Below are 24,894 nucleotides of genomic sequence, written 5' to 3'. Positions count from 1 at the left end.
TCAGAGCCTCCTCCTAGAGCCCTCTCTTTTTGCCCCCCTCAATCAAGTGAACTCCTCTCTGTCCCTAAGTGCCACTTCCTCCCGATCACCGAAGCCCCCTCTGAGGTTCTTGCAACTCCCGTTCCCCCTTCCAGCAGTTTGTCTGCTCTGAGACGTTAGCAATTAATTTCTTATTCTTCACTGCTCGCTAGATTCTGGAAGCCAGGAGGGTGGGGCTTGCACCTCTTGAGATCACCTCTCTGTCCCCCGAGGATCTGGCACACAGTAGGTGCTCAATAAAGGCTGGTCACGGTCTTCACAGAGCAGGGGCCTCCCTCTACCTGCAGCTCAGCAGTTCTGTGGACTGCGGACAGCCCTTGCGACCAGGTTTGTCCTGGTCCCGCCCCTGGGGCTCACCTGCTTAAGGAAACAGGAACAGCCTGGGGGCAGCAGCCCCACCCCCGCTGACGTGCAGACCCTGAACCGAAACCGAGGTTCCTGCAGGCTCCCTGCACAGCGAGAGTGAGAGCCTCGGCTGCCCAGGGGTCTCCCAGGTACGTGCCCGGGTGGGGATCCCTCAGCCGGCCACGTGCTCACTTCTGTGCCTGCCCCCTGCCGGGCGAGCCCGGGACCCCAAGAGCCTCAGCCCCATCCCAGACCTCTAGAAGACAGAGCATGGGGCCCAGGTGGGGCCAGAAGGAGGGACAGGGCTGGCAGAGACCAGAAAAGCGGGAGGAATTTTCAGCTTCCTTTGAACAATGGAGCTGGAAAAAGGGCTTTCCTGGCAGGGGAACAGCATGGGTGAAGGCGTGGAGGGGAAGAGAGCTTGGTCAGTTTTGAGTAGAGCGAGGATGTCCTTAGGGCTGTAATACGGGGGCAAGGAGATAGGGGAGCCGCAATGCCAGGGTCAGGAGCTTGAAACTTAGTGCAGATTCATTCAGCCCTAGACCGTTATTCCTCAGCAAACACCCTGCCCCCTCGCTGTCCCTGCCCAGTGCCAGGTAGTGCTGGGGCCCAGAAAAATCTGAAAGAAGCTAGCCCTGGGCCCCGTCCCTAGAGGCCCTTAATATGGGGGAGACAGAGCCAGACACAATGCTTTGTGCAAGTCTCAGCCTTAGGGGCGCTCACCTAGGCCTCCTGAGCTAACCACACATATCTCCCCTTGCCAAACCAATTACAGCTGGATGGACCCCTGTGGTCATGACCACAAGCTGCACATCAGCAAGAACCCTCTGGAAACTCTGAAGAAAGAAAATCTATTGCTTGCCAGCCCCGGAGCGTACAAGATAAGCAGGTGAGTAGCCAGTAGACAGAAAGCCAGCACACATGTGCCTGGAGCTCTGCTTGTATTGGGGGTGAGGGTGGGGGCCGAGGGTTTCTGGGGCTCACCCCCTATTGGTGAATTTAAAACATAAGAGAATTTAAAGCGTGGGAAGAGAGAGAGAGAGAGAGAGAGGGAGAGAAAGAAAGAGAGAGAGAGAGAGAGAGAGAGAAAGAAAAAGAAAAGAGAAAGAAAGAAAGAAAAGAAAGAGAAAGAAAGAAAAGAAAGAAAGGAAGGAAGAAAAGAAGGGAAAATAAAAAGCGACCCAATGACCAGTTACCTAAATCAACCAGGATCTTTAAAATAAAGGAGCCTGGTGGTGGGGACGTGGTGGGGGAAGGGGAGACGGGGAGCATCCTGGCTCTTTATCTAGTTCTGTGGCTGGCAATGTGTTTATCCCAGATAGACTTCATCCAGTTAAAGCCGATGACTTAGCAGTCAAAGCTTAAGTCAGGCACTTGCGTTAGAGAAAGAAAAGCCGACTGTCAAGGCTTCCACTGAACACAGACACTTGAGCTCCAGGAGGCAAAGCTTAGGTAGGAGCAGAGGAGAAAGTGGGAGACGGAGAAGGGCGCCAGGGCTTTGACTAAGAGAAGAGACAGGAAAGCTGCCTGCAGGAGGGGATGTTTTTGCTGGGTCTTAAAGGATATGTAGGAGTTCTCCCAGGTAGAACAAAGAACAAACCTATGTACATAACCCCATGCTAGCCATTACTGGATTCGTGAATATTTATTATTATACATCCAGTGCTTAGTTCTGTACCACCTGTACTTTCCCAGCTAAATATCATGTCCCCAAGCTACAGATGAAAATAAAGGCACAGAGGTGTTAAGTGACTTACCCAAGGTCACACAGCAGCTAAGTGGGGGAGCTGGGGCTTGAGCCCAGGCTATCTGGCTCTGATTCCAGGTTCTTAATTGCTTTGTCACCCTGCTTTATTAAATGCTTTCTTCTTCTGTTTTTTTTTTTTTTTTAATGTTTATTTATTTTTGACAGAGAGAAACAGAGCACAGCAGGGGAAGGGCAAAGAGAGAGGGAGACAAAGAACCCAAAGCAGGCTCCAGGCTCTGAGCCATCAGCACAGAGCCTGATGCGGGGCTCCAATCCACGAACCATGAGCCAAAGTGAGACACTTAACCGACTGAGCCACCCAGGCACCCCTATTAAATGTTTTCTTAATAGTTCTCTTTAATTTTACTTGTCCCAGAATTCTTTGGGCCTCCCCTTGGAGGGCAGTCTCAGCATCTGTCTTCAGGTGGAAGAAAGTCAATATTGACAGAGTTAGTCAATATGTCCCCACCCTCTGGAAATAGTATCAACGACCTTCTGAAATATTAAAACATTAGATAGGGCCAGGGTGGAGGGGTGGGCCAAGTTAGGGAGACGGTTAAGGGTGAGCATAAAGGGTCATGAGCAGACCATCCAGGAGGGCTTGACCCCATTGCTGGTTTTGCATTGATTTGATACTCTTTTGTAAATCGGTACTATTATTTTTCTCCTTGTCATTGGCTCACAAAGTCCGGTGTTACCTTGAGCTTAAAACTGTTAAGAACTCGGGGTGCCTGAGTGGCTCAGTCAGTTGAGCATCCAACTTCAGCTCGGGTCATGATCTCACAGTCTGTGGGTTCGAGCCCCATGTCGGGCTCTGTGCTGACAGCTCGGAGCCTGGAGCCTGCTTCGGATTCTGTGTCTCCCTCTCTGTCTGCCCCTCCCCTGCTCATTCTCTGTCTCTCTCTGTCTCTGTCAAAAATAAATAAACTTAAAAAAAATTGTTTTTAAAGGAAGAAAGAAAGAAACACAAGCCAGTGTCAAGCCCCTTGCCCTGGCCAGCCAGAGGACTTGTCAAAGGAGGAGGCACCAAGAACTGTAATAGAGCAAAGTATGGGGAGTGGAGCAGGCGTGACTCTCTCTTCTCTCTCCTGCTGCCAGGTAACTGCTCCCCAGGAAGCCATGAACGAAGCCGGAAAGCTGCCCCCGCCATTGCCCCCACGACTGGACTGGTTCGTGCAGACGCAGGTGGGCCAGCTGGCCCAAGGAGGGGTCCCTGCATGGTTCCATGGTGCCATCTCGAGAGAGTGAGGACACACCCGTACCTTCTACCCTGCCCTTCACCCTCTCTCCTTGCCTGGGTGGGTTTTCTGCAGGATTCTGGGCTCAGCTCAGCTCCGGGTGTTAAGAGTAAAAAAAGAGCCCTCAGGCCCTTGACGCTTGAACCCTGCCTCTTCTGTGGACTCACTGGGTGACCAGGGCAAGTTACTTCCCATCTCTGGACCTCAGCTTTCTCTCCACAAGTGCCCACCACCCCAGCACTGCCAGGCACCCCTCCCCCAAGACCAGGCATCACCAAGCAATGCTGGCAGGATGCAGCCTCAGAATCCTTCTTCACACAGGGCCCCCAAACAGCTGCTCTCTCTCAATGCATCAGGGACATGAGCAGCATGTCCATACCGGACAGAGTTCTGGACTTTCCACACTGGGCTGCGTTCTGAGGCCATGAACAAACTCACCTCATTAGTCACCCACTTGGTTCCAAATGAACGGAGAAAAGACTGCGTATGGCCTCCCTTGGTGTGCGGGAAATTGAGAGAACATTGTGAAAGCCACCGAGAGGACGAAGCAGGCATTGTCTCTGAGGTCTCGGGTGTGCCAGTAGGGATACAATGTGAGCCACACGTTGTAATTTTAAAGCTTTTAGTAGCTAGAGCAAAAGAAGTAAAAAGAAACAGGTGGCATTCGTTTTGATCCTATCTTTTATTCCACCCAGTATCATTTCAATAGGAGTACTCAGAACTCATTGATAATTTAGTAAGCATTCCTTTATCTTGTCCTAAGTGCTCAAAATCTGGTGTCGTAGGCTGAACGGACATCTTGATTCGGACCAGCCACATTTCAAGTGCTCAGTCGCTACCCATAGTCAGGATTAGCTCGGGTTCATAGGCTCCCCAGCTTGTCCTGTAGAAGACCACCTTCCTGTCTGTGATCCCCGGATAATAGGAGTAGTAATCATAGCATTTGGTGAGCAGTTCTCACGCTCGTGTTCCACGCATTTGATCTGCTCTCCCGTCAGTCCTGGGAGTGAGGGTTTTACTTTCCCCTTGAGGAAGCTGAAGGTCAGAAAGGGACTGATGTCAGGTGCCACACGGCTGATGAGCAGCAGAGCTGGGGTCTGAATTCCAACGCGTCGGAGAACAGGCATTGTCACCTACGACACCTTGATCCACCCAAAGATGCCTTCGTGGGGGTATTTTAGGCATTGGGAAGGCAGGCGGGGGCTGTGGGGGATGGGAGCAAGTCTGTCCTGGGGTCAAGGTCATCAGAGGCCTCCCGCCACAGCTGGGAACACCCCTGCCCGTGAACGTCCCAAGGTCTGAAACAGCTGAGAAGAAAACACGATTTTAGGTTTGTTCAGTACCGGGATGACAGGTGCACCAGGAGTCTGGCCGGTACGCGGGACAGCTGGGTCACAGTCGTCTCCCTCCCGTGTGTGTTCTTCCAGGGATGCCGAGCGTTTGCTGGAGTCACAGCCGCTGGGATCTTTTCTCATCAGGGTCAGTCACAGCCACGTGGGCTACACGCTGTCCTACAAGTAAGGCCTGGGCAAGGGACGAGGGAGGGGGCAGGAGGGCTCCCGGGCTTCCTCAGAGGGGGCAAGGGGTGCTTCATGCCACGACGTCTCAGAGAGCAACTGGTGAAAAGTTCTTGTAACCAGCATATGGAGGCTTGGTGGTAACTGAGCCTGTGTGTCTGAAAACAGGGGCTGCTGGGAGCCCAAGAGTGGCTACTGCCCTCGCCTAACCAGCCCCCACCCCCCACCCCCATCTACCTGGCAATTCTCTGACTCCACCCAGAGGGACGTGTTAGGGAAACTCAGGGCAGTCCGGCTCCTTAAGGCCTCAAAAGCTGATCTGGCATCTCAGAAGATTCAGCTGCACAGACTACTTTTCAAAAGGATTCTAGGCCAGAGGAATAAAAGATCCAATGGCCCCACAACAGAGTGGCCCACAGGGGAAAAGCTTAGGGCCCGAGTCACACAAAGGCTTGGCTGTGTGACCTAGGACGAGTTACTCAACCTGTCTGTGCCTCCCTCAAAGTCCTCGTCTCTAATACAGGAATGCTAAAATCAATTCAGAGTCTCAACGCGAAAATTAAATATGATATAGTAAGCACATAGTGGGCCGTTAATAAGTGCATCCATTCATTAACAGAGCATTTATCAAGCACCTGCTGTGTGCCAGGCATACAGCCTTAGCCTGGGGCCTGACTCAAATTTTCATTATTTAATCATTTCCGTTGATCATGTGACCCTAGCCAGGCACCAAGCTAAGCTTTTGTCTGCAGTAGCTTATTCCGCTTTTGTAAGAACCCCTGAGGTTAGCCTTGGTAGCCCCAGGTTACAGATGGGGAAACTGAGGCATGGTGCGCTTAGTCACTTACCGAGTGTCACATGGCTAAAGAGCACAGAAGGCTAATGGGAGCCTGAACAGCTGGTGCTGGCGGCTCGAGGGCTGGGAGACGGGGACGGAATGAGGAGGAAGACGGAATTTTCCAGCTCCAGCAGTGTCTCCGCAGAGCCCAAAGCTGCTGCCGCCACTTCATGGTGAAGCTGTTGGACGATGGGAGCTTCATGATCCCTGGGGAGGAGAGGGTCCATGCCTCGCTGCACGCCCTGGTCACCTTCCACCAGCAGCGGCCTATGCGGCCACACGGGGACCTGCTGACACAGCCCTGTGGGCAGGTGAGGGTTGCGACCCCCGTGGGTCATAGCCGCCCCCCGCCCCCTGCTGGGGCCAAGCCCCCAGATTCATTCCCACTCATCCCATCCAGCCTCTTGTGTTTCTGTCACTCTCGTGGTCCCTCTCCTCCCACGGCCCCACCCCTCCTGCCTTGTACCCTGCCCGCACCCCCCCCCCCAGGTCCCCAAGCTAATTTTTCCAAGGGCTCATGTGCGGGTGGTGAGGGGTATAACCTTGGCCGATCTATAGGAAGAGAGTATTTCCCTATAAGGCTTGTGGCGGGGGTAGAGGGGTGTAGCCCTCAAAAGCCAGCGTGGGAGGGGCATGCTTCCTGACCAGGGCCGTGGGCAAGGCAGCTCCTGAGCCCACCACCCCCAGTTTGTCTGGGACCACCGCGTCCCCCTCCTTGGGGCGGAGCTGCAAGTCCCCTCTGCCCCGCAGAAGGATCCAGAAAACGTGGATTATGAGGATCTCTTCCTTTACTCCAATGCATTGACTGAGGAAGTCACCAGCCCCACCCATGGCCCCAGCAAGCATCAGAACCCTTCCTCCTGTTCCACGGTTGCACCTGAGGAGGTATGTGACAGAAAGCTGGCATCTCCCACACGGGAGGGGCAGGAGCAGCGGTGGCCAACAGCTCCCAGAGGAGACTTTCTAGAGCGACAATTAGATCCTATAGCTCCAACTAAAGAAGCTTCCGGTGATTTTGCAGGACCCTGCAACTAAAATCCCGGCCCAGTTCCAGCCCCTCTGCTATCCCTTCTGCTGTTCAGACACATCAGGCTAACCTCGGGGACTTTGCATGTGCTGGTCCCACCCCAAGACCTTTGCACATGTTGGTGGCACCCACCCCAGGGCCTTTGCACATGCTGTGTGCACTCTGCCCCCAGATTTCCTATGCCCGGCTTCTTTCTTCAATTCCTCAAGTGTCTCCCTCCCCAGCTCCAGGCTGAAAGTAATCCTCTCTGCATTTGCCATCCCATCACCCTGTTTACGCGCTGCGGAGCACTCCTCACGATATACAACGTCTTGTTTATTTGTTGGCTTTCATGTTTCCTGTCTGCCTTCCCTATCAGACTGTGAGCTCTGAGAGACCTGGGAATCTGTCTGGCTGGCTTGTCCACCCTGTCTCATGCATATGCCTAAGTGCTCCACTAATGGATCTGTAGAGTAGGTGAATGAATAAATGAACGAATCCCATCTCCTCAGGGCTGATTGGACCCTCAGGAGCCCCTAACCCCCCACACAGCAGGGAAATTCCAGCAGCAGTGGAAATCAAACAGGCCAGTGCGATGAACATCAGCGGGTGTGGGGCTAAAGTGTGAAGGGAGCAGTCAGGGAAGACCTCCCAGAGGAGATGGCATAGGGCTGGGACATGCAGGGTAAGGAGGAGTCAGCCACACACCGAGATGCAGGGAGGGTGTTTCAGGCAGGGAAGAGAGCACATGCAAAGGTCCTGAGGCTCTGTATGTTTGGAAAACAAAAGAACAACAAAAGCCAGTGTGCGGATGGAGTGCGGTGAGTGCAGAGGAGGTCACCGGGAAGTAAGGGGCCAGGATCAGGAGGAGACAATCACGCAGGACCTCGGGGCCAGGGTGAGGACATGAGGACATGGGGTTCTTCTGTTCCAGGTGTGCAGGGGGACCCGCCATGGGAGAGCCTGTGGCTGCCAGCTGCAGAAGGGGGTGCCTGGGGGCAATGGTAGAGGTGGCAGGAAGGAGGCAGGGACTGTCCAGGTGGGAGGGACCGGAAAAAGATCTCTAGGGGTGGAACAAGAAGATATTTGGGACATTTTGGAAGGGAGCTTGCCGATGGCTTGGAGGGGGAGGGGGAGGGGGAGGAGAAGCTGGACGTTTGTCGTGGTTTGAGTCCCTGGGCCCTCCATTGTTTGGGAGGTGATCCCAGGAAGTACCACGGGGGGAGCCAATGAAGGGCGTCTTAGCGAACAGGTTCCCCTGTAGGCTACCAGGGCTCAGTCTCCCGGGGAAGTCTGGGACTCTGCGTGGAACTGGGCACTTCAGTTATCCCACCCTAGGGGTGAGGAGCTGGGGTACTGATCCTCCAGCTTCCAGTAGCCACTGGTCAAGCGCTGTTCCTGGGAGAGTTTAATTCTCTGGCACTTGTGGCCTGCCGGTGTGGCCAAGGAATGACCCCAAGCAGAGTCCCCACTGCTGGCATTTGGGAGCGGAGCTGGGGGCGCCTGCGTGCCCAGGGCAGAGGGATACGGATGCGGCATTGTCGGCCATCTGCCACAAACGTCACCTGGTTTTGGCCTGAACAGCCGGGTAGATCAGGGGTCAGCAAACTAGGGCCCGAGGACCACATCTGGCCAGTTTCCGTATGGCCCTGCGTCCCGGTGGCCCACGAGCTGAGCGTGGCTTTCATGTTTTCAAAGAGTGTTGAAACAATTAAAACTAAAGTAATATCTCATGCGATATTATTTTGTGAAAGTCGGACGAAAGCCAAATTTCCACGTCCATACGGTTTTCCTGGAGCGGGGGCACACGTTCTGGTCGATGTGCTATCCCTGGCCGCTTTGCTCCGCGACAGCAGAGCTGGGGAATGAGACAGAGGCCGTATGACCAACGAACCTGAAAACGTTTGCCCTCTGGCCCCTTATGACAAAAGTTTGCCAATCCCTGGGGTGGGGGGGGGGGGATAGTGAAGCTGGTTATGGGGATGGGAGAGATGGGTCATGGGGTCAGGCTTGGGTTCACCTGGGGTCCTTCTCAGCCCCAAGAAGATGCCTGAGTGGGACCCATGTCCCAACCTCCAGGGCAGATTCAGAGGTTTGGCGGGCGGGATGGCCCCAGGTCTCACCTGCGCTTGGTTTCAGACCTCAGGAAGGCCCATCCTGCTCCATCGGCCAAAGGGAAGGAGGCCATCGGCAAAGGCAAGCAGAGACCCCAAGGAGGAGGCCACTTCCTCCTGCCCCCCGAAAGCCCCCCTTGAGGAAGCCTGCCAGAAACTCTGGAGAAACTTCAGGATGCTCCCCGAGACGGGCAAGAGGTTCCAGCAGCAGCTGAAATCCCACTCGGCACCTGTGAACTTGTCATCGCTCTGGAATGCTGGGCCACTGGCACTGGCACACAGCTCAGGGGCCAGGCCAGGTGACACACACTGGGAAGGCGACGTCTCCACAGCCCGCTTTGCAGCCACGTCCCTCACAAGTCCCGCACAGTCCCAGGATCTGAGAGATGGAGGTGACCCCTCCGGGAAGGCCTCAAGATTGGCCAGCGGGAGCAAGGTGACCCCGAGGGTCAGGAGTTGGCACCGAGTGGTAATGAGGGCCTTGTCCTCAAAAGCATCCAAACCGGAGACAGAAGGGTTGGCAGAATCCCAGAGGGACTGGCTCCCTGAAGAGTACCTCACGCCGCCACCCTTTGCCCCTGGGTACTGTTAGAGCTTTGCCCTGGCTCTGGGACCCTTGCTGCAGGGGCTGCTCACACCGGACCCCTGGTTGTCTGCCCACCAGCCCGCAGGAACCTGAAAAATGTAATAAAGGCATTGCTTGGGTCCGGCCCTGCCGTTGCCAGTGGGGTGACCTGGTTACTCGAATAGTAATTATCAGTTACAGCCGGGGGCACAGTAGGTGCCAAGTTCATGATTTCTTTTACACCCCCAAGCAGACCCAGCAGGTAGGCTCATGCTGCACACTTTAAAGAGGAGACTAAGGGTCCAAGAGGAGGAGAGGTGCGGCCAAGGTCACCCAGCTACAGGGTGTGAGCACCTGGATTGGAAAGCTGGTCAGGTGGCGCCCTTTCCCCACGTCCCCTGCGTGTGGCTCAATTCCAAGTACGTCCTCGCCTGTAAATGGAGCTGCTGACTCCTTCCTCCTGGGGTTCCCTGCCGATGAAGGAGGTGAGACTTGCAGAGGGCTTGGCCCACAGTGCAGACATCGACATCAGCTCTAGGGGAAGCTCACGAGCCTCTTTCCTTTAAAGGAGGAGAGGAAGCCCGGGGTTGTGGCTGGTGGCGAGCTCTGGAGAGGGTCCCAGGTCACAGGGCTGTGTGACCTCTGGCAAGTCACTAGACCTCTCTGGGCCTGCGGGCTCATCTGGAAAATGGGGAGAGGCGCAAGCAGTCCCTCATTCTCAGGATGCACCAGCAGGATGCACAAGAAAGCTGAGACTTTGGCTCACGGAAGGTGCTTAGTAGGTGGAGGTTGGAGAGTGGGAGTGGGGTCTAGAAATGATGCACGTGGAAGGTCCCTGGGGGCGAGGCTCGATTGCAGTAATGAGCACTCTTTGGACTGACTGGGGCTATCGATGGGGCCCCAGGGCGACCACAAGTGCAGTGAGTGTGGGGCTTCTCAAATCTGCAAAGCGTAGGTGTCTGGGATCTGGGCACAGGTGGACCTGGGTTCAAGGCTGCCTTTGCAGACAACTTGAGGTGTGGCCTTGGGCAGATCACTCTGTTCCCTGAATGAAGGGTGACTGCTTCTCGGTCAGCCCCGCTGGGATGTCATAGGCAGCCGGTGCAATGGCAGAGAGACAGGTGCCTCGTAAACTGTAAAGTACGGTGCCAGCCTCAGTGAATGACGTTGCTGCCCCCCCCCCCCCCCCCCCCGCCGAGGCCTCCTCTGGCAGTTCTAATCGGCAAGGAGTTAAAGCTTTGGTCCCCTTGAGAAACTCCAGGACTGGGGGGGGGGAGGGGGGAAGAGGGGACTTGAGAGGTTGGGGGAAGGGGTCCACGCTGGGCAGCCCTGGGGTGAGATCGCATGGACCTGACCTCCACATCTGGTCTCTGTCCACCGAGACTCACGACTACCCAGCGCTTCCGGCCCTCACAGCGGACAGAGAGCTAGAGGTCAGTCCCTTTCCTGTGTAAATGGGGAGATCGAGGCCCACAGAGGGCGTAGCCACACCTGGGGGCGCACACAGTGAGGGCAGAGGTGAGATCTCAGGCTTCCTGTCTCCCATCCGGCAGGTTTAAGGTGCAAAATACATCCTCCAAGCAGATGTGACTCAGTGCCGTGTGTTTATTCCCAGAACCCAGGGAGGCCGGATTCCACAGTGGAGTGACAGGTCACGCCGGCCTCCTCTGACCCGGCTTCTCCACGGTGCCCTCAGATGCGGATGTGGAAGGTGCTGGGTGCAAAGAGATATAGGGTCAGTGTCATCGGGCGAAGGGTTACCCTCCCTCATCGTTCCCCCAGACTCTCCCGCCGGGGGTCCCTGAGATAGGCAAGGAGCCATGGAAGGGGGGAGACGGATCCTCTCAAAAACCCCAGGCCGTGCCCCCCCACCCCCACCCCCAGCTCCCACAGGGGCTGAAAGCATATCTCTTTGGATCAGTTTACATCCCGGCTCCGCCCCAGACTTGCTATGGGACTCTGAGTGAGTGGCTGTGCCTTCCTGGGCTTCAGTTTACCCCTCCGTAAAATGGGGATAATAGCCATCCCTCCCGCATGGGGCTGTAATGAGGGCTAAGGGGGCGAATGCACAGGGAGCTGTCACACAGGGGTACTGTCCGTGGTAGGGCTCATTCAGTTGCCATTATCCGCGTCTCCGCTAAGACACCAACCGCGCTTCTCCAGGTAGAGGAAGGGGGCCCTCTGCGCACGTAAGGACACCGCCCATAATAACAGCCGCAACAGCAACCACAGCACACATTGAGCACCTGCTGTGTTCCAGGCACAGCTCTAAAATCTTTCCGTGCGCTGACTCAGGGGTCAGCCAACTTCTTCTGTCAAGAGCCACATAGGTGATATTTCCAGCTCTGCGCAACGGCTCAGCTGGGTCTCGTAGTTAGAAAGCGGCCGGAGACGGTGCGTACACATTCAGGCGTGGCTGTGTGCCAATAACACCCTTGATGGACACGGAAATTGGAACTTCCTATCCAGGTCATGCGTCACGCAGTATTACTATTCCTTAATCTTTCCCCCGCCATTGAAAACATGTAAAAGCCATTCTTAGCTCACGGGAGGTACAAAAACAGGTGGCTGGCCGTCCCCTGTATTCACTCACTCTCAGCCCTCCGGTGGGGGCTTTGATTCCGCCCAGGACTGCCAAGCACAGTTGTACCCTCTGCCCACTGCAAAATGTTCAGAAAAGTGAGGGCTGAAGACCAGCCATGTTCCATTCACCCAAAGAGCTACGTCCGCCCACGGGGCGTGCCCAAGGGGTCCCCGATTATCCCCATTTTAAAGATGCAGGGACTGAGGCCAGGGAGGCTGGGAATGCTCTCTAAGATGACAGATGAACGAATGGAGGAACTTTCACAAACGGGGTCTGGGCTCTAGTTCTGTAAGAGCCCCTCTCAGACATGGAAATCGCCAGGAAGGTCACCTGAGGAAGTCGGGTGCCCGCAGGATCATGTTCTGGAAGTCTTCCAGGGAGAGCCGCCCATCGTGATCCCCATCGGCCTCGCCCAGCACCTTCTCACACACCAGGCTCACCTCCTCGGCGCTCAGCTCCCCCCGCGTCAGCTTGGTCACCGTCTGCTCCAGGTCCCACGCACAGATGTAGCCGTCGTCGTTGAAGTCTGTGCCGCAGGATGGACAGGGATGTAGGGTGGGGGCTCATCTGGCGGCAGGCCTCTTGTCCCCACGTTACAGAGGAGGAAACTGAGGCAGCGGAGGGAACCCAGGACCCTGGGGCAATAGCTGGAGCCTTGCTTTAGAATATTGGGCAGGGACCTGCTGGGAGGCCATTCATTCACTCAACAAGTATCGAGGGAGTGCCTCCTATGTTCTAGGCACTGTGATAAATTTCCCTCCAACCAACAAGCTTTTATTGAGCACCTACTATGTGCCGGGCGTGCGAGACAGATGGGGAAGAAAACAGTTACGGCTGCGGCCCTTGGGTCTCATCAGAGAGAAGTCAGTAAGAAATGAACAACAGATCACAGGGGCGCCTGGTGGCTCCGTGAGTTAAGCGGTCGATTCTTGATCTTGGCTCAGGTCCCGATCTCAGGGTTCGTGAGACTGAGCCCCACAGCGGGCTCTGCGCTGACAGTGCAGAGTCGGCTTGGGACTCTCCCTCCCCCTCACTCTTTGCCCCTCTCCCACTGTCTCTCTCTCTCCAAATAAATAAATACAATTTAAAAAAAGAAGAGAAAGGAACAGATTATGAACAAGAAGTTAAGAAGCACTGCTTCATGCTGAGAGAGAAAGAGGATGTGGGGCAGAGGCTGCTTTTGACCTAGACTGCAAGGTAAGAAAGAGTCAAGGGAAAGGTGTTCCAGGCAGAGGGAACAGCAGAGGCAAAGGCCCAGAGGGAGACCGAGTTTGGTGTGTTGGAGGAAAAGTGAGGCCAGTGTGGCTGGAAAGGAGTAAGGGCGTGAGGTCAGCAGGTACCCAGGTGGGGCAGGACGGGGCCATGCCCGGCCTCGAAGCCCTGTGGCGGCAGGCACAGCCCCCGGCTGGAGCCCTGGTCTGTTCCCACTCCCCACCCCCACGCTCTGCCACCCCCGGGCCCTGCACGCACCATAAATTTTGAAAGCATAGTAGGCTTTGAGGTCACGGGGAGCCATTTCGCTCATCACGGAAAACATGTCCAGGAAGTTGTCCAAGGTCATGTGGCCGTCCCCATCGTCAGAGAACACCTGGGCAATCCTCTGGCGGAATGGGTTGTCCTGGGGACAGGAAGCAGGGTGGCCATCCCTGACCAGGGTCTCAGGGCCCCAGGAATCGCTCTCAGCACCCACCTTCCTGAAACCTGCAAGTACCTCCCCACCAAGACTTCCTCCCTCTCACGGACCCAGCAAAGGACTTCAGGCAACTCTTCTCTCTGCCCCTGAGGTCTGCGTGGCCTTGACCACCCTTCCGGCTCCAGACAGAGCCACATGACCCGAGTGAGGCCAATCAGAGATCACCATCCACTAGGAGACCCTGATTGGCTCTGGAGTAGGCAGGGTGACCCAAGCTGGCCAATCAGAGGCTGCCCTGGGATGTTTTCTGAAAGACGGGGATGGAGGTCCCTGCCTTCTGTTGGTTGCAGAGCTGACAGGAGGAAATCTGCGACCACTGGGGCTTCCCTCACTATCTCAAGAGGGTAAGCTGCCTGAGACTGAAGCCTCTTCCTGGGAGGCACTGAGAGATGGAAGGAGATTCCTGAGCATGTCGAGACCCTGGTTCCAGCCATACCTGGTGCCAGCTCTACCCCTGGAGTTTTTGCTCACGTGATCCAATAGATTTTGTCCTTTATTCTTTAATTTTTTTTTAACGTTTATTGATTTTTGAGACAGAGAGAGACAGAGCATGAACAAGGGAGGGTCAGAGAGAGAGAGGGAGACACAGAATCCGAAACAGGCTCCAGGCTCTGAGCTGTCAGCACAGAGCCCAACACGGGGCTTGAACTCACAAACCGCGAGATCATGACCTGAGCCGAAGTCGGACGTTTAACCGACTGAGCCACCCAGGCGCCCCGTCCTTTTTTTTTTTTTTTTTAAGTTTATTTATTTATTTTTGAGAGAGAGAGTACAGTGGGGGAGAGGCAAAGAAAGAGAAGGAGAGAGAGAATCCCAAGCAGGCTCCACACTGCCGGTGCAAAGCCCAGCTTGGGGCTCGAACTCACAGACTGTGAAATCATGACCTGAGCAGAAGTCCGACCCCTAACTGACAGAGCCACCCAGGCGCCCAAGATTTTGTCTTTCTTGAATGAGGTTTCTGTCCCTTGTGATAAGATCCCCTCTATTCAATCACTCACCCCACGAGTCCCCTTCAGCATCACAAACTATGTGACAAACATCCAGCTGAGAAGAACCTACGTTTTTAATGGCTCCTGCTATGCAAAGCAGGACGGACATCCCCTGAGTCCCCGCCACGCTGTAGGCCCCGTGCCATACCCTTTACCTGCCTCATCTCATTTCATCGTTCCGACAACCCAGGTTCTGAATCCTGTCTCTCTCACATCCTAGCTGTGTGACACTGACCAAGTGTCTTAACCTCTCTGAACCTCAGTTTCTTCATCTGCAAAATGCATCTGCTTCGTAGGAGTGCGGCAGGAGACCTGCTATTTTTCCCCCACCTGCCCCCTGGCCTCGGCGTACCTTCAGCTCAGGCATGCTGCCGATAAGCTCGTAGGGCACCTTCACATCAGGACAGCTGGTATAGTCGAGGGGGACAAGCTGGGGAGCCAGGTCCTGGTAGCGATAGAAAAGCCTGGTGTGGGGAGGGAAACATCGGCAAGGGCTGGGAGAGGGGCTGGGGAGGACGTGTCCCTTCTGTCTCACTCGTGCACCTGCCCACTACCCACTGGAGGACCCTGGGTCCCCAAGGGTCATCCGCTCTGAGCCCAGTCCTCAAGCACACAGAGCTGAACACAGGCACTTCTACCCGCTGGGGACAGGGCCACAGTGGAGAGAGGGCCCCAGAGCTAGGGGAGACTGGAGTGGGGACGCTGACACTGGGCTTTGAAGAACGCGTAGGGGCTCATTCCTAGGCAGAGGGGGATGGCAAGAGGGACAGCGCATCAGGCATTCAGAGAACCTGAGTGAGTCTATGAATCTCTGGATATCATCACATTGTCGGCAAGACTCTGCCTCTAAAGACCCCCATCCTCACATTTTGCTTCTCTCCCTCCATAACTGGAGGGTTTCCTAAACGGGGCAGAGCCGAGACAAAAGCCCAATATTCAGGGTTTTTTTTTTTATTTTTTTATTTTTATTTTTATTTTTTTTTTATTTTCAACGATTATTTATTTTTGGGACAGAGAGAGACTGAGCATGAACGGGGGAGGGGCAGAGAGAGGGAGACACAGAATTGGAAACAGGCTCCAGGCTCTGAGCCATCAGCCCAGAGCCCGACGCGGGGCTCGAACTCACGGACCGCGAGATCGTGACCTGGCTGAAGTCGGACGCTTAACCGACTGCGCCACCCAGGCGCCCCTTTTTTTTCTTTTTTTTTAAATGCGTGAAAGGCATTTTGCAAAACAGCAAATGCCACCCGCACTGCCTGGATTGTGAGGCCAGCTCTCCACTCCAATGTCCTCACCTGCTGACGCCCTGCCTCCACTGGGGGCGCCACGAGCAGCAGCCTTGTGGAGACCATCCTTGATGAGCCAGAGGCCCCCAAGCTGCTAGGGTTTGTTTCCCGGGGGGGGGTGGGGTGGGGCGGGGAGACAGGAGCCCTTGGGTCATATGATGGCTAGGAACTCAGGGGAGGGGGTATCTGGAGTGTCCGTTCCCTGTCTGGGTCCCCCCTCAGGGAACAGCCCGGGTTTGGGTTTCTGTATGGCCTCGAGCATTCCGCTTTCCCCTCTGAGCCCCAGTTATTCTGCTGACAAACAAGAAGCTTAGGGCAGGCGAGACGCCAGCCCTCACACCCCTTGCAGCTCTGCCCGTCTTGCAGAGCTGGAGTGGGCCGCCCCCGTGCGAGCCTCAGTTTCCCCATGGGTAATCTGATCGTGATGGCCAGGGTGACCCTGAGAGCTGTCCTCACCCAGACAATGGGGCTCACTGGTGAAAGGTGTGCCCATCAATAATGGATATCTGGTGCCCACACAATTGGGGCCTTGGCCCCGATCACTCTGTATCTGAACCCCGGCCGGCTAGGGTTTCACCGCTCCGAGTTCATGGGTTGGGGCCTCTGGACAATGGCTCCATGGGCTGAGCGGTCATGTGGGGTACCCACCAACCCCTCTCGTTCACGCCAGGGAAACTCAGCAGCCTCAGGCCACCCCCCCCCACACACACACACACCCTTACATTGATTTACCTTCACAGCCCGGAGCCGACTCTGGACTCTGCCCCCAGGTTCCCAACCTCCAGTGCCAGGCTCTTCACCCTGGCCTCAGCGGGATCTTTCTAACACGCCTTCTGACATCTTTCTAGCATCTTTCTGACATGCTGATTCGTACCAGCCCCTGCCCCCCACCCCTGCTCACATACCCTCCGTGGCTCCCCATCACCCTTGGGAAAAGCCCAAGCTTATCAGCCTAGAGGCCGTGACAGTATGACAAGATGTGGCTTCTCAGCCTCCCCATCCCTGCCTCCACCCACGGACCACGACTGCAATCCCTCCCTTCACACTTTAACCACCATAAAGCACCCCATCCTGCCCAATTGCAAATATCACCCAGCAACGGATAGAAAGTTATTTCCAGGTCTTCCTCCGTTTCCCCCAGACTGACCTCATGATTTCCTTTCTTGTGAAGAAGGTGCAGTCCTGCAGAGAGAGATATTGGCTTGGCCTAGAGCCTGCCTCGGGGGCCCCCTTCCTGTCCCTCCCACTGCACCCCCTCTCTGCACGCCGATCTGTACCAGGAACCCTTGCCGACCGCACACCCAAGACAGATGATGCTGTCCCCATTCCTCAGGCCAAGAAATCAAGGCTGCCAAACCTGCCGAGGGCCCAGCGCATCACCCCTACCTGATATGCTTCCAGCTGCTCATGAGTGAAGACTGTCTGCTTGTTGCCCATGGTGAAGGCCGCTGCCAGGGCTCTGGAACAAGCTCCCGAAGCCCCTGATCTCCTCGGGGCCACACGGGTTGCCAGGCTGCTGCACATCAGCGTCTGGGCAAATCTCTCTGCCCTGGCTGTCACCTGCCCACCCGCCCCGTCACCCCCAGCCTGGGGGAGATCAAGTTACAGCCCAGCTCTCTGGGCAACAGCCTGAGTATGTCCATGGCCACCAGGACGAGAAGGACTGTGTAGGAGGTCATAGAGCAGCAGAGCACGTCTGCCCCCACTGGGTGAGGTTGGGGGCATGGGACGCCTTCCAGAGACAGGCAGCCTGATGGAAAGACTGCAGGCACACCCCACCTCAAATACTAGCTCTCCACCCACTAGTTGTGTGGCCTTGGACAAGTCACCTGACCTCTCTAAGCCTCGTTTGTAAGAGGGGAGATGTATCAGTACCTAACTCATAGAGTCATTCTGAAGATCTAATATCATTAATGCAATCAAAACAATTTCTTTTGACCATTGGTTAGAAGCCAGTTTTAGGCACTGGGAGCATAATTGGGTGAGCAAGCTAAATGAGGTCCCAAGATGTGCTTGGAGATGATGATGATGATGATGATGATGTTATGGCTCAAGAAGAGTGATCCAAGGTGTAAGTTTGAGAAACAATTGGTTAAATAATACCAAAGAGAATTCTTTCTTTGCCGGACTTGTCAGAGCCCTTAGTATGCTAATAATCACCATGCATCCTCAATGGGTAAATACAACACAGCAGCTGCCAACCTTATTGGGACCCAGAGTCATCTTGGGCAGAACACCTGGGAGTCAAAAGCCCTTTGCCTGGTGCTCCATGCTCTTCTTGCTCTGGGTCTCACCTGTCTCTCCACTTTCTTCTCCTGCTCAGCCTTTTCTAGCTCCACAGCCCAGCCTCCCTGAACTGCTCTTGGATCTCCTCCCTCCAACCCCACCCCACCCCCATACTCTCCCTGGCCTGGACCATCACAGTTCTTCCTAGCGTCATCAACTCTCTTCTGTCCCAGTGTGTGAAGCCACCTGGTAGAATGGGACTATGATAAGGCTTTAAAGACCCCCTTAGGATGATTTTTTTTTAAAAACCTGACAATATCAAGTGTTGACGAGGGTGTGGAACAACTAGAAGTCATTAATTGCTGGTGGTGATGCAAAATGGTACAGCCGCTCCAGAAAATGGAGAGCTTTCTTAGATGTTAAACATGCCCTTACCCCGTGATTCAGCAATCCCACTCCTGAGTAGTTACCCAAGGGAGATGAAAATCTACGGGCACACAAAAACCTGTTCATGCCCACAGCATGGAGAAAATACTTGCAAATCATATATCCGATAAGGGACTAGTCACCACAATATATAAAGAACTCTAACAAGTCTACAGTAAAAGGACAAATATCCCAGATCAAAAAATGGGCAAAGATGGTTGGGGGTGGGGGTAGTAATAGATGGAACACAGAGGATTTTTACAGCAGTGAATCAACTCTGTATGATACTGCAATGGTGGACGTATGTCATTATACATTTGTCCACAACCATAGAATATACAACACCAAGAGTGAAGCCTCGTGGCTTTGGATGATATGATGTGTCACCGTAAGTTCATTGCTTGTAACAAGTGCACCACTCTGGTGGGGGATGTTCACAGTGGGGAGGCTGTTAATGTGCAGTGGCCAAGAGTATATGGGAAATACCTGTACCTTCTGCTCAATTTCATTGTGAACCTAAAACTGCTCTAAAAATAAAGTCTATTAAAACAAAACAAAACAGGGGCGCCTGGGTGGCGCAGTCGGTTAAGCATCCGACTTCAGCCAGGTCACGATCTCGCGGTCCGTGAGTTCGAGCCTCGCGTCGGGCTCTGGGCTGATGGCTCAGAGCCTGGAGCCTGTTTCCGATTCTGTGTCTCCCTCTCTCTCTGCCCCTCCCCCGTTCATGCTCTGTCTCTCTCTGTCCCCCCAAAAAATAAATAAACGTTGAAAAAAAAATTTAAAAAACAAAACAAAACAGGTAAAGGATTTGGGTAGACATCTCTCCAAAGAAGATATACAAATGGCAAAGAAGATATAGAGTAAGCATGTGAAAAGATGCTGAACATCACTGGTCATTAGGGAAATGCAAATTAAAACCACAGTGAGATACTACTCACATGCACTAGGATGCCTGTAATGAAAAAGACAGACAATAGCACGTGTTGACCAGGATGTGGGGCTACGGGAACCCTCACACACTGCTGGTGGGAATGTGAAATGATGCAGCTGCTTTGGAAAACAGTTCAGCGATTCTTTAAGAAGTTAAACACAGAGTTACCATGTGACCCATCAATTTTCATTCTGAAGTGGAGGGAAGTGAAGCTATATGTCCACATAAAAACTTGTGTGTGAATGTTCATCACAGCGTTGTTCATAACAGCCCCCAAATGGAGACAACCCAAATGTGCACGAGTGGATGAATGGATAAAGAAATTGTGGTTCCTTCATACAGTGGAATATTACTCAGCCATAAAAAGGAACGAAGCACTGACACATGCTACTATGTGGATGAGCCTTGAAAACATCGTGCTAAGTGAAAGAAGCCAGACACAAAAAGGTCACTGTCATGTGTGACTCCACATGTATGAAACATTCGGACCAGGCAAATCCATGGAGACAGAGAGCAGATTAGTGGTTGCCAGGGACCAGGGGAGGGCGATGGGGAGTGACAGCTCAAGGTGGGGGGAGTTTCCTCCTGGGGTGATAAAAATGTTCTAGAATTAGATAGTGGTGATGGTTGCACAGCACTGTGACTGTAATAAATGCCACTGAATTGCCCACTTAGAAGGGTGATTTTTATGGTATGTGAATTACATCTGTTTCTAAAAATATTTGTATATGAAGAGTGATGGCAACTCTGCTCATAATTACCCAAAACTGGGAACAACACAAATATTCTTCACCTGGGAAATGGATAAAAAAAAAAAAAAAAACAAAACCTGGGGCCCGTCCATACAATAGACTCAGCCATAAAAAGGAATGAACTGTCGATATACACAAAATGAATGGACCTCAAATGCATCATGCTATCTGAAAGATGCCAGATTCAAGAGGCTACCTGCTGGATGATTCCATTTATATGACGTACTCAAAAGGACACAACTATAGGAACAGAAAACAGATCAATGGTTGCCAGGGGCTGCAGATGGGGGAACAAGTGAATCTCAGGGGTGATGAAATAGTTCTAGTATCTTGATTGTAGTGTTGGTTACATGACTGTATTCGTTTGTCAAAACTCATAGACCCGTACACCAAAAAGGGTGAGATTTTTGCATGTAAATACATTTTTTTAAATGAGGACAATGACAAAACTAATTAGTAAAGACCTTGCTCCCCATGCCTCATGGTTGAAGTCCAGATTCCTATGCCTGACCCCATCAGACACTCTGTGATTTGGTTATATGGCCCCTCCATCAACAATTAGTTGTTGAGCACCTACTGTGTCTCGGGTGCTGTCCTGGGTCCTGATAATACATCGGTGAACAAAAGCCGTGCTCTCCCAGAGCTCACGTTCCAATGGGCAAGCTACCAAATAAATATATGATTAGTCAGGAGCGCTAAGTTCCAGGAAGAAAAATAAAACAGGGCAGGGATAGAGAGATGAGGTTGGGCCAAAAATATTGGGAAGGGAAAGCACCCCTGGTGACGTGATATTTGAGTAGTGAGGGGATAGTGAGTGGGAAGAGAGTCGCTGGCGGTGGGAAGAGCGAGTGCAAAGGCCCTGAGACTGGAGTAAGTTTGACACAGTTGGAGGAGAGCGAGAAGGCTGGTGTTGTGCAGGAGCTCAGCAAGCATTAATTACAGCTAACAGGCTGCCTCTCTGACACCCAGCTCCAATGATGGGATTTTTTTTTCTTTTTTGCATTTCCAAGAAGTCATTTCTCATGGTATAAATAAATTAATTCTATCTTTGTGTGGATAAATTCCATCTTCATCATGATAAGTAAGATGCAACAATCCCCCCCTTGCCATATGGGATGTAGAACTCAGAATCATAACGCCAGTACTGCGTTTCAATAAGCAGATCAAAACGGCAATGAGATATCACTGCCAGGATGACTATTATCAAAAAAGAGCAAAAGGTAATAAATGTTAGTGAAGAGGTAGAGAAATATCAACCCCGCGCACCATGGGTGTGGGAATGCAAAATGGTGCCTCCACTATAGAAAACAGTATGGAGGTGTCTCAAAAACGTAAACCTAGGGGCACCTGGGTGGCTCAGTTTGTTAGAGCATCTGGCTCTTGATTTCAGCTCAAGTCATGATCTCACGCTCATGAGTTCATACTGGACATGGAGCCTGTTTAGGATTCTCTCTCTCTCCCTCTGCCCCTCTCCCCAGCTTGCGGATGTGCTCGCTCTCTCTCTCTCAAACAAAACATAGGGGTGCCTGGGTGGCTTAGTTGAGCATCTGACTCTTGATTTCAGCTCAGCTCGTGATCTCACGGTTCATGAGATCGAGCCCCACATCAGGCTCTACACTGACGTCAAGGAGCCTGCTTGGGATTCTGTTTCCCTCTCTCTCTACCCCTCCTCCACTTGTGGCTCCGAAATAAATAAATCAACAAATGTTAAAAATAGAACCATCATATGATCCAGTATACGTCCAAAAGAATTCAAATCCGGATCTCAAAGAGACAACACTCCCATGTTCATTGCAGCATTATTCACAATAGCCAAGATATGGAAACAATCTAAATGTCCGTTGATGGATGAAAAGAGAAAGAAAATGCGGTAGGCATGTACAATGGAACATTATTCAGCCTTATAAAGAAGGAAACTCTGCAGTATGTAACAACTTGGATGGCCTCTGAGTGCATTTGCTCAGTGAACTAAGCCAATCACAGAAAGACAAATCACAGAAAGATTTTGGGTTGTTTCCTGTTTGGGGCTACTATGAGTAAAACTTATTCCTCTTATGTGAGGAGAAAGTATAATGGTCGTTTACAGCAGCTGAGGGGAAGGTTAAGTGTCAGTTGGTTAAGTGTCCAACTCTTTATCTCAGCTCAGGTCTCGATCTCAGGGTCATGACCCCTCCTTGGGTTCCGTGCTGGATGTGAAACCTACTTTAAAAAAAAATTTTGCGAAAATCTCATGTTAAGCGCTCTTACTACAATAAAATAAAGTAAAAACAAAAACGTAACTACCATATGACCCAGCACTGGCACTCTTGGGCAATCGCAGAGAAATGAAAACTTACGTTCACACAAAAACCTGTAACGGACGTTTTACTCATAGTAGCCCCAAACAGGAAACAGCCCATAAATCTTTCAACAGGCGAATGGTTAAACAAACTGGTCCATCCATTCCATGGAACACTACTTAGCAATGAAAGGGGTACATGTGACAACTTGGAGGAATCTCTGGGGAGTTATGCTCAGTGGGGGGGAAAAAGCCAATCCTAAAATGTTACGTACTGGCTGGTTCCATTTCCATAGCATTCTTAAAATGACTAAATTATAGAAATGAGAACAGGTTGCTGGTTGCCGGGGTGCAGGGATGGGGTGGAGGGAGGTGGGTGTGGCCATACGCAAGTGCATCAGGACCGATCTTTATGATGATGGACTGCTCGTGTCTTGCCTGTAGCAGTGTCAGTATCCTGGCTGTGACATTGCCCTAGGGTTTTATAAGATGTCACCATCGAAGGAAACTGGAAAAGGGTACACGGGATCGCTCTGTATTATTTCCCTGTTTTGTTTTGTTTTGTTTTTTAACTTTTGTTGTGGTAAAATACACATAGCGTAACATTGACCATTTGGACCATTTTTAAGCGCCCGACTCAGTGGTACGAAATACATTCACATTGTTATGCAGCCGTCACTACCCTCTGTCTCCAGAACACTTTTCATGTTGTAGAACTGAAAGCCTGTCCCCGTTAAACAAGTCCCCATTCTCCCCTCCCCCCAGTCCCTGGAACCCACCATCTCACTTTCTGTTTCTGAGAATTTGCCTGTTCTAGAAACCTCACGTAAATGGAATCATACACTATGTGTCCTTTTGTGTCTGGCTTCTTTCACTCGGCGTGATGTCTTCAGGGTTCATCCATTGTAGCAGGTGTCAGATTTTCTTTCCTTGTTAAGACTAATATTCCATTGTGTGGATAGATCACATTTTGTTTATTCATTCATCCGGTCGATGGACACTTGGGGTCTTTCCACCTGTTGGCTCTTTGTGAAGAATGCTGCTATGAACATGGGTATATGCTTGCAATAATGTTCTTTTTTCTGTGTCAGGATCCTACGTTATATATAGTCATGATATCTCCTTAGGCTCCTGATCTTCAGTCTGTTTTGTTTTATCTGGTTTTAGGTTTTTGGTCTTTTTTTTTTTTTTTTTTTTCTTAATGACATTGATAGTCCTAAAGAGTGCCAGTCAGGTACTTTGTAGAATGCCCTTCATTTTGATTTGTCTGGCATTTTCTCGTGAATGGACTGGATTTATGGGTTCAGGAAAGACCTCAGAGGTGAGGTGATCTCCTCATCACCTCTTCATCACATCAAACCTGGAGTTACTTGATAGCTACAAGACATCATCGACAATGTTGACCTTGATCCTTTGGGGCAAGGCGGTGTTTGCCATGTTTTTCCATCCTTGATAACTGTTTCCCTTTCCATAATCTGTTCTTTGGAAACAAAGAGTCTTTTAAAGAAATGCTCCTTACCAGGGTCCTTGATGGCACATAGGGGGATGTTGGATGATAAAGCACAGACATTACCAACGTAGAGTTGATTTTTCCAGTGATTTCAGTGAGTTATACTCTGTGCATGAAAATGTTTTAGAAAACCTTAACTGATTTATTGTATTTTCTTTGTATATATACACAGGAGTAGTATAAAATAAAAATCTCTATGTATTTAAATCTCAAGACTCTTTATTTTTTTTTAATGTGTATTTATTTTGAGAGAGAGAGAATGGGAGAGGGACAGAGACAGAGGGAGACACAGAATCCGAAGCAGGCTCCAGGCTCCAAGCTGTCAGCACAGAGCCTGATGCGGGGCTCGAACCCACGAGCCGCGAGATTATGACCCGAGCTGAAGTAGGACACTTAACTGACTGAGCCACCCAGGTACCCCTCAAGACTCTTTAAATGGATACAAAATAAGAGTTTTTTTAAGTGAGCAAAAGCACCGTATCATAGTTTATTTGGAACAATTACCCCTTAGAACATAAATTATCAGTGGGGGCAATATCTCTCCTAAGGTGGTGAAAATTTGTTCTGGGGGAGGGGTGGGGAAGGGATGAAAGAACCTTAGATATTTTGATGGCTCGTGGCCCTCCAAAGCTCAATCCTCCCTGACAAAAACTTATTCATTGGCATTTAACTTCTCTCATTAAATTAAATTAAATTAAATTAAATTAAATTAAATTATACTAAATTCTCTTTAGGGGATGATAATGAAAAAAAAAAAGGTTGAGAAGTGCTGTCGTCGAAGTTTATAAAATAGTGACACATCTCTTACAG

General features: G+C 51.9%; 2 protein-coding genes across 8 annotated transcripts; one reads left to right on the top strand and one right to left on the bottom strand.

Moving 5' to 3' along the window:
• Positions 1–354: 354 nt before the first annotated feature.
• On the top strand, positions 355–9,568 carry HSH2D (hematopoietic SH2 domain containing). 4 transcript variants are annotated; one of them, XM_025915997.2, is made up of 7 exons: positions 355–533; positions 1,160–1,273; positions 3,230–3,375; positions 4,797–4,886; positions 5,870–6,035; positions 6,475–6,609; positions 8,870–9,568. In XM_025915997.2, the coding sequence occupies exons 3-7, from the start codon at positions 3,251–3,253 to the stop codon at positions 9,434–9,436; spliced, it is 1,083 nt and encodes a 360-aa protein (XP_025771782.1). In that variant the 5' UTR covers positions 355–533; positions 1,160–1,273; positions 3,230–3,250; the 3' UTR covers positions 9,437–9,568. The 4 variants fall into 4 exon arrangements, with proteins under 4 accessions (XP_025771782.1, XP_025771781.1, XP_025771780.1 ...); XM_025915996.2 differs by lacking the exon at positions 355–533 and adding an exon at positions 645–665; XM_025915995.2 differs by lacking the exon at positions 355–533 and adding an exon at positions 715–980.
• A 1,428-nt stretch (positions 9,569–10,996) lies between these two features.
• CIB3 (calcium and integrin binding family member 3) lies at positions 10,997–17,570 on the bottom strand. 4 transcript variants are annotated; one of them, XM_025916470.2, is made up of 6 exons: positions 17,348–17,538; positions 17,109–17,143; positions 15,028–15,139; positions 13,464–13,611; positions 12,434–12,519; positions 10,997–11,123 (listed from the first exon to the last, which is right to left on the bottom strand). In XM_025916470.2, exons 1-6 carry the CDS (start codon positions 17,483–17,485, stop codon positions 11,001–11,003), a joined length of 642 nt encoding a protein of 213 aa, XP_025772255.1. In that variant the 5' UTR covers positions 17,486–17,538; the 3' UTR covers positions 10,997–11,000. The 4 variants fall into 4 exon arrangements, with proteins under 4 accessions (XP_025772255.1, XP_025772254.1, XP_025772256.1 ...); XM_025916469.2 differs by having other exon boundaries at positions 12,324–12,519; positions 17,348–17,507; XM_025916472.2 differs by lacking the exon at positions 10,997–11,123 and adding an exon at positions 11,964–12,069 and having other exon boundaries at positions 17,348–17,570.
• Positions 17,571–24,894: the final 7,324 nt, after the last annotated feature.

The sequence above is a fragment of the Puma concolor genome, chromosome A2 (genome assembly GCF_028749965.1).
Source record: "Puma concolor isolate L17-30 chromosome A2, mPumCon1.1.hap2, whole genome shotgun sequence".
NCBI lineage: Eukaryota > Metazoa > Chordata > Mammalia > Carnivora > Felidae > Puma > Puma concolor.
The sequence above is the reverse complement of the archived record's forward strand: the minus strand, read 5'-3'. Positions and strand labels throughout refer to the sequence as shown.

Coding starts and splice junctions, on each gene's coding strand:
- HSH2D (XM_025915997.2), top strand. CDS start 3,251: ATGAACGAAGCCGGAAAGCTGCCCCCGCCATTGCCCCCACGACTGGAC. Junction 6,036..6,474: donor TGACACAGCCCTGTGGGCAG/GTGAGGGTTGCG, acceptor TCTGCCCCGCAG/AAGGATCCAGAAAACGTGGA. Junction 6,610..8,869: donor CCACGGTTGCACCTGAGGAG/GTATGTGACAGA, acceptor GCTTGGTTTCAG/ACCTCAGGAAGGCCCATCCT.
- CIB3 (XM_025916469.2), bottom strand. CDS start 17,485: ATGTGCAGCAGCCTGGCAACCCGTGTGGCCCCGAGGAGATCAGGGGCT. Junction 12,520..13,463: donor CTATGCTTTCAAAATTTATG/GTGCGTGCAGGG, acceptor CCTGCGGCACAG/ACTTCAACGACGACGGCTAC. Junction 11,124..12,323: donor CGGGCACCCGACTTCCTCAG/GTGACCTTCCTG, acceptor CTTTGCACCCAG/CACCTTCCACATCCGCATCT.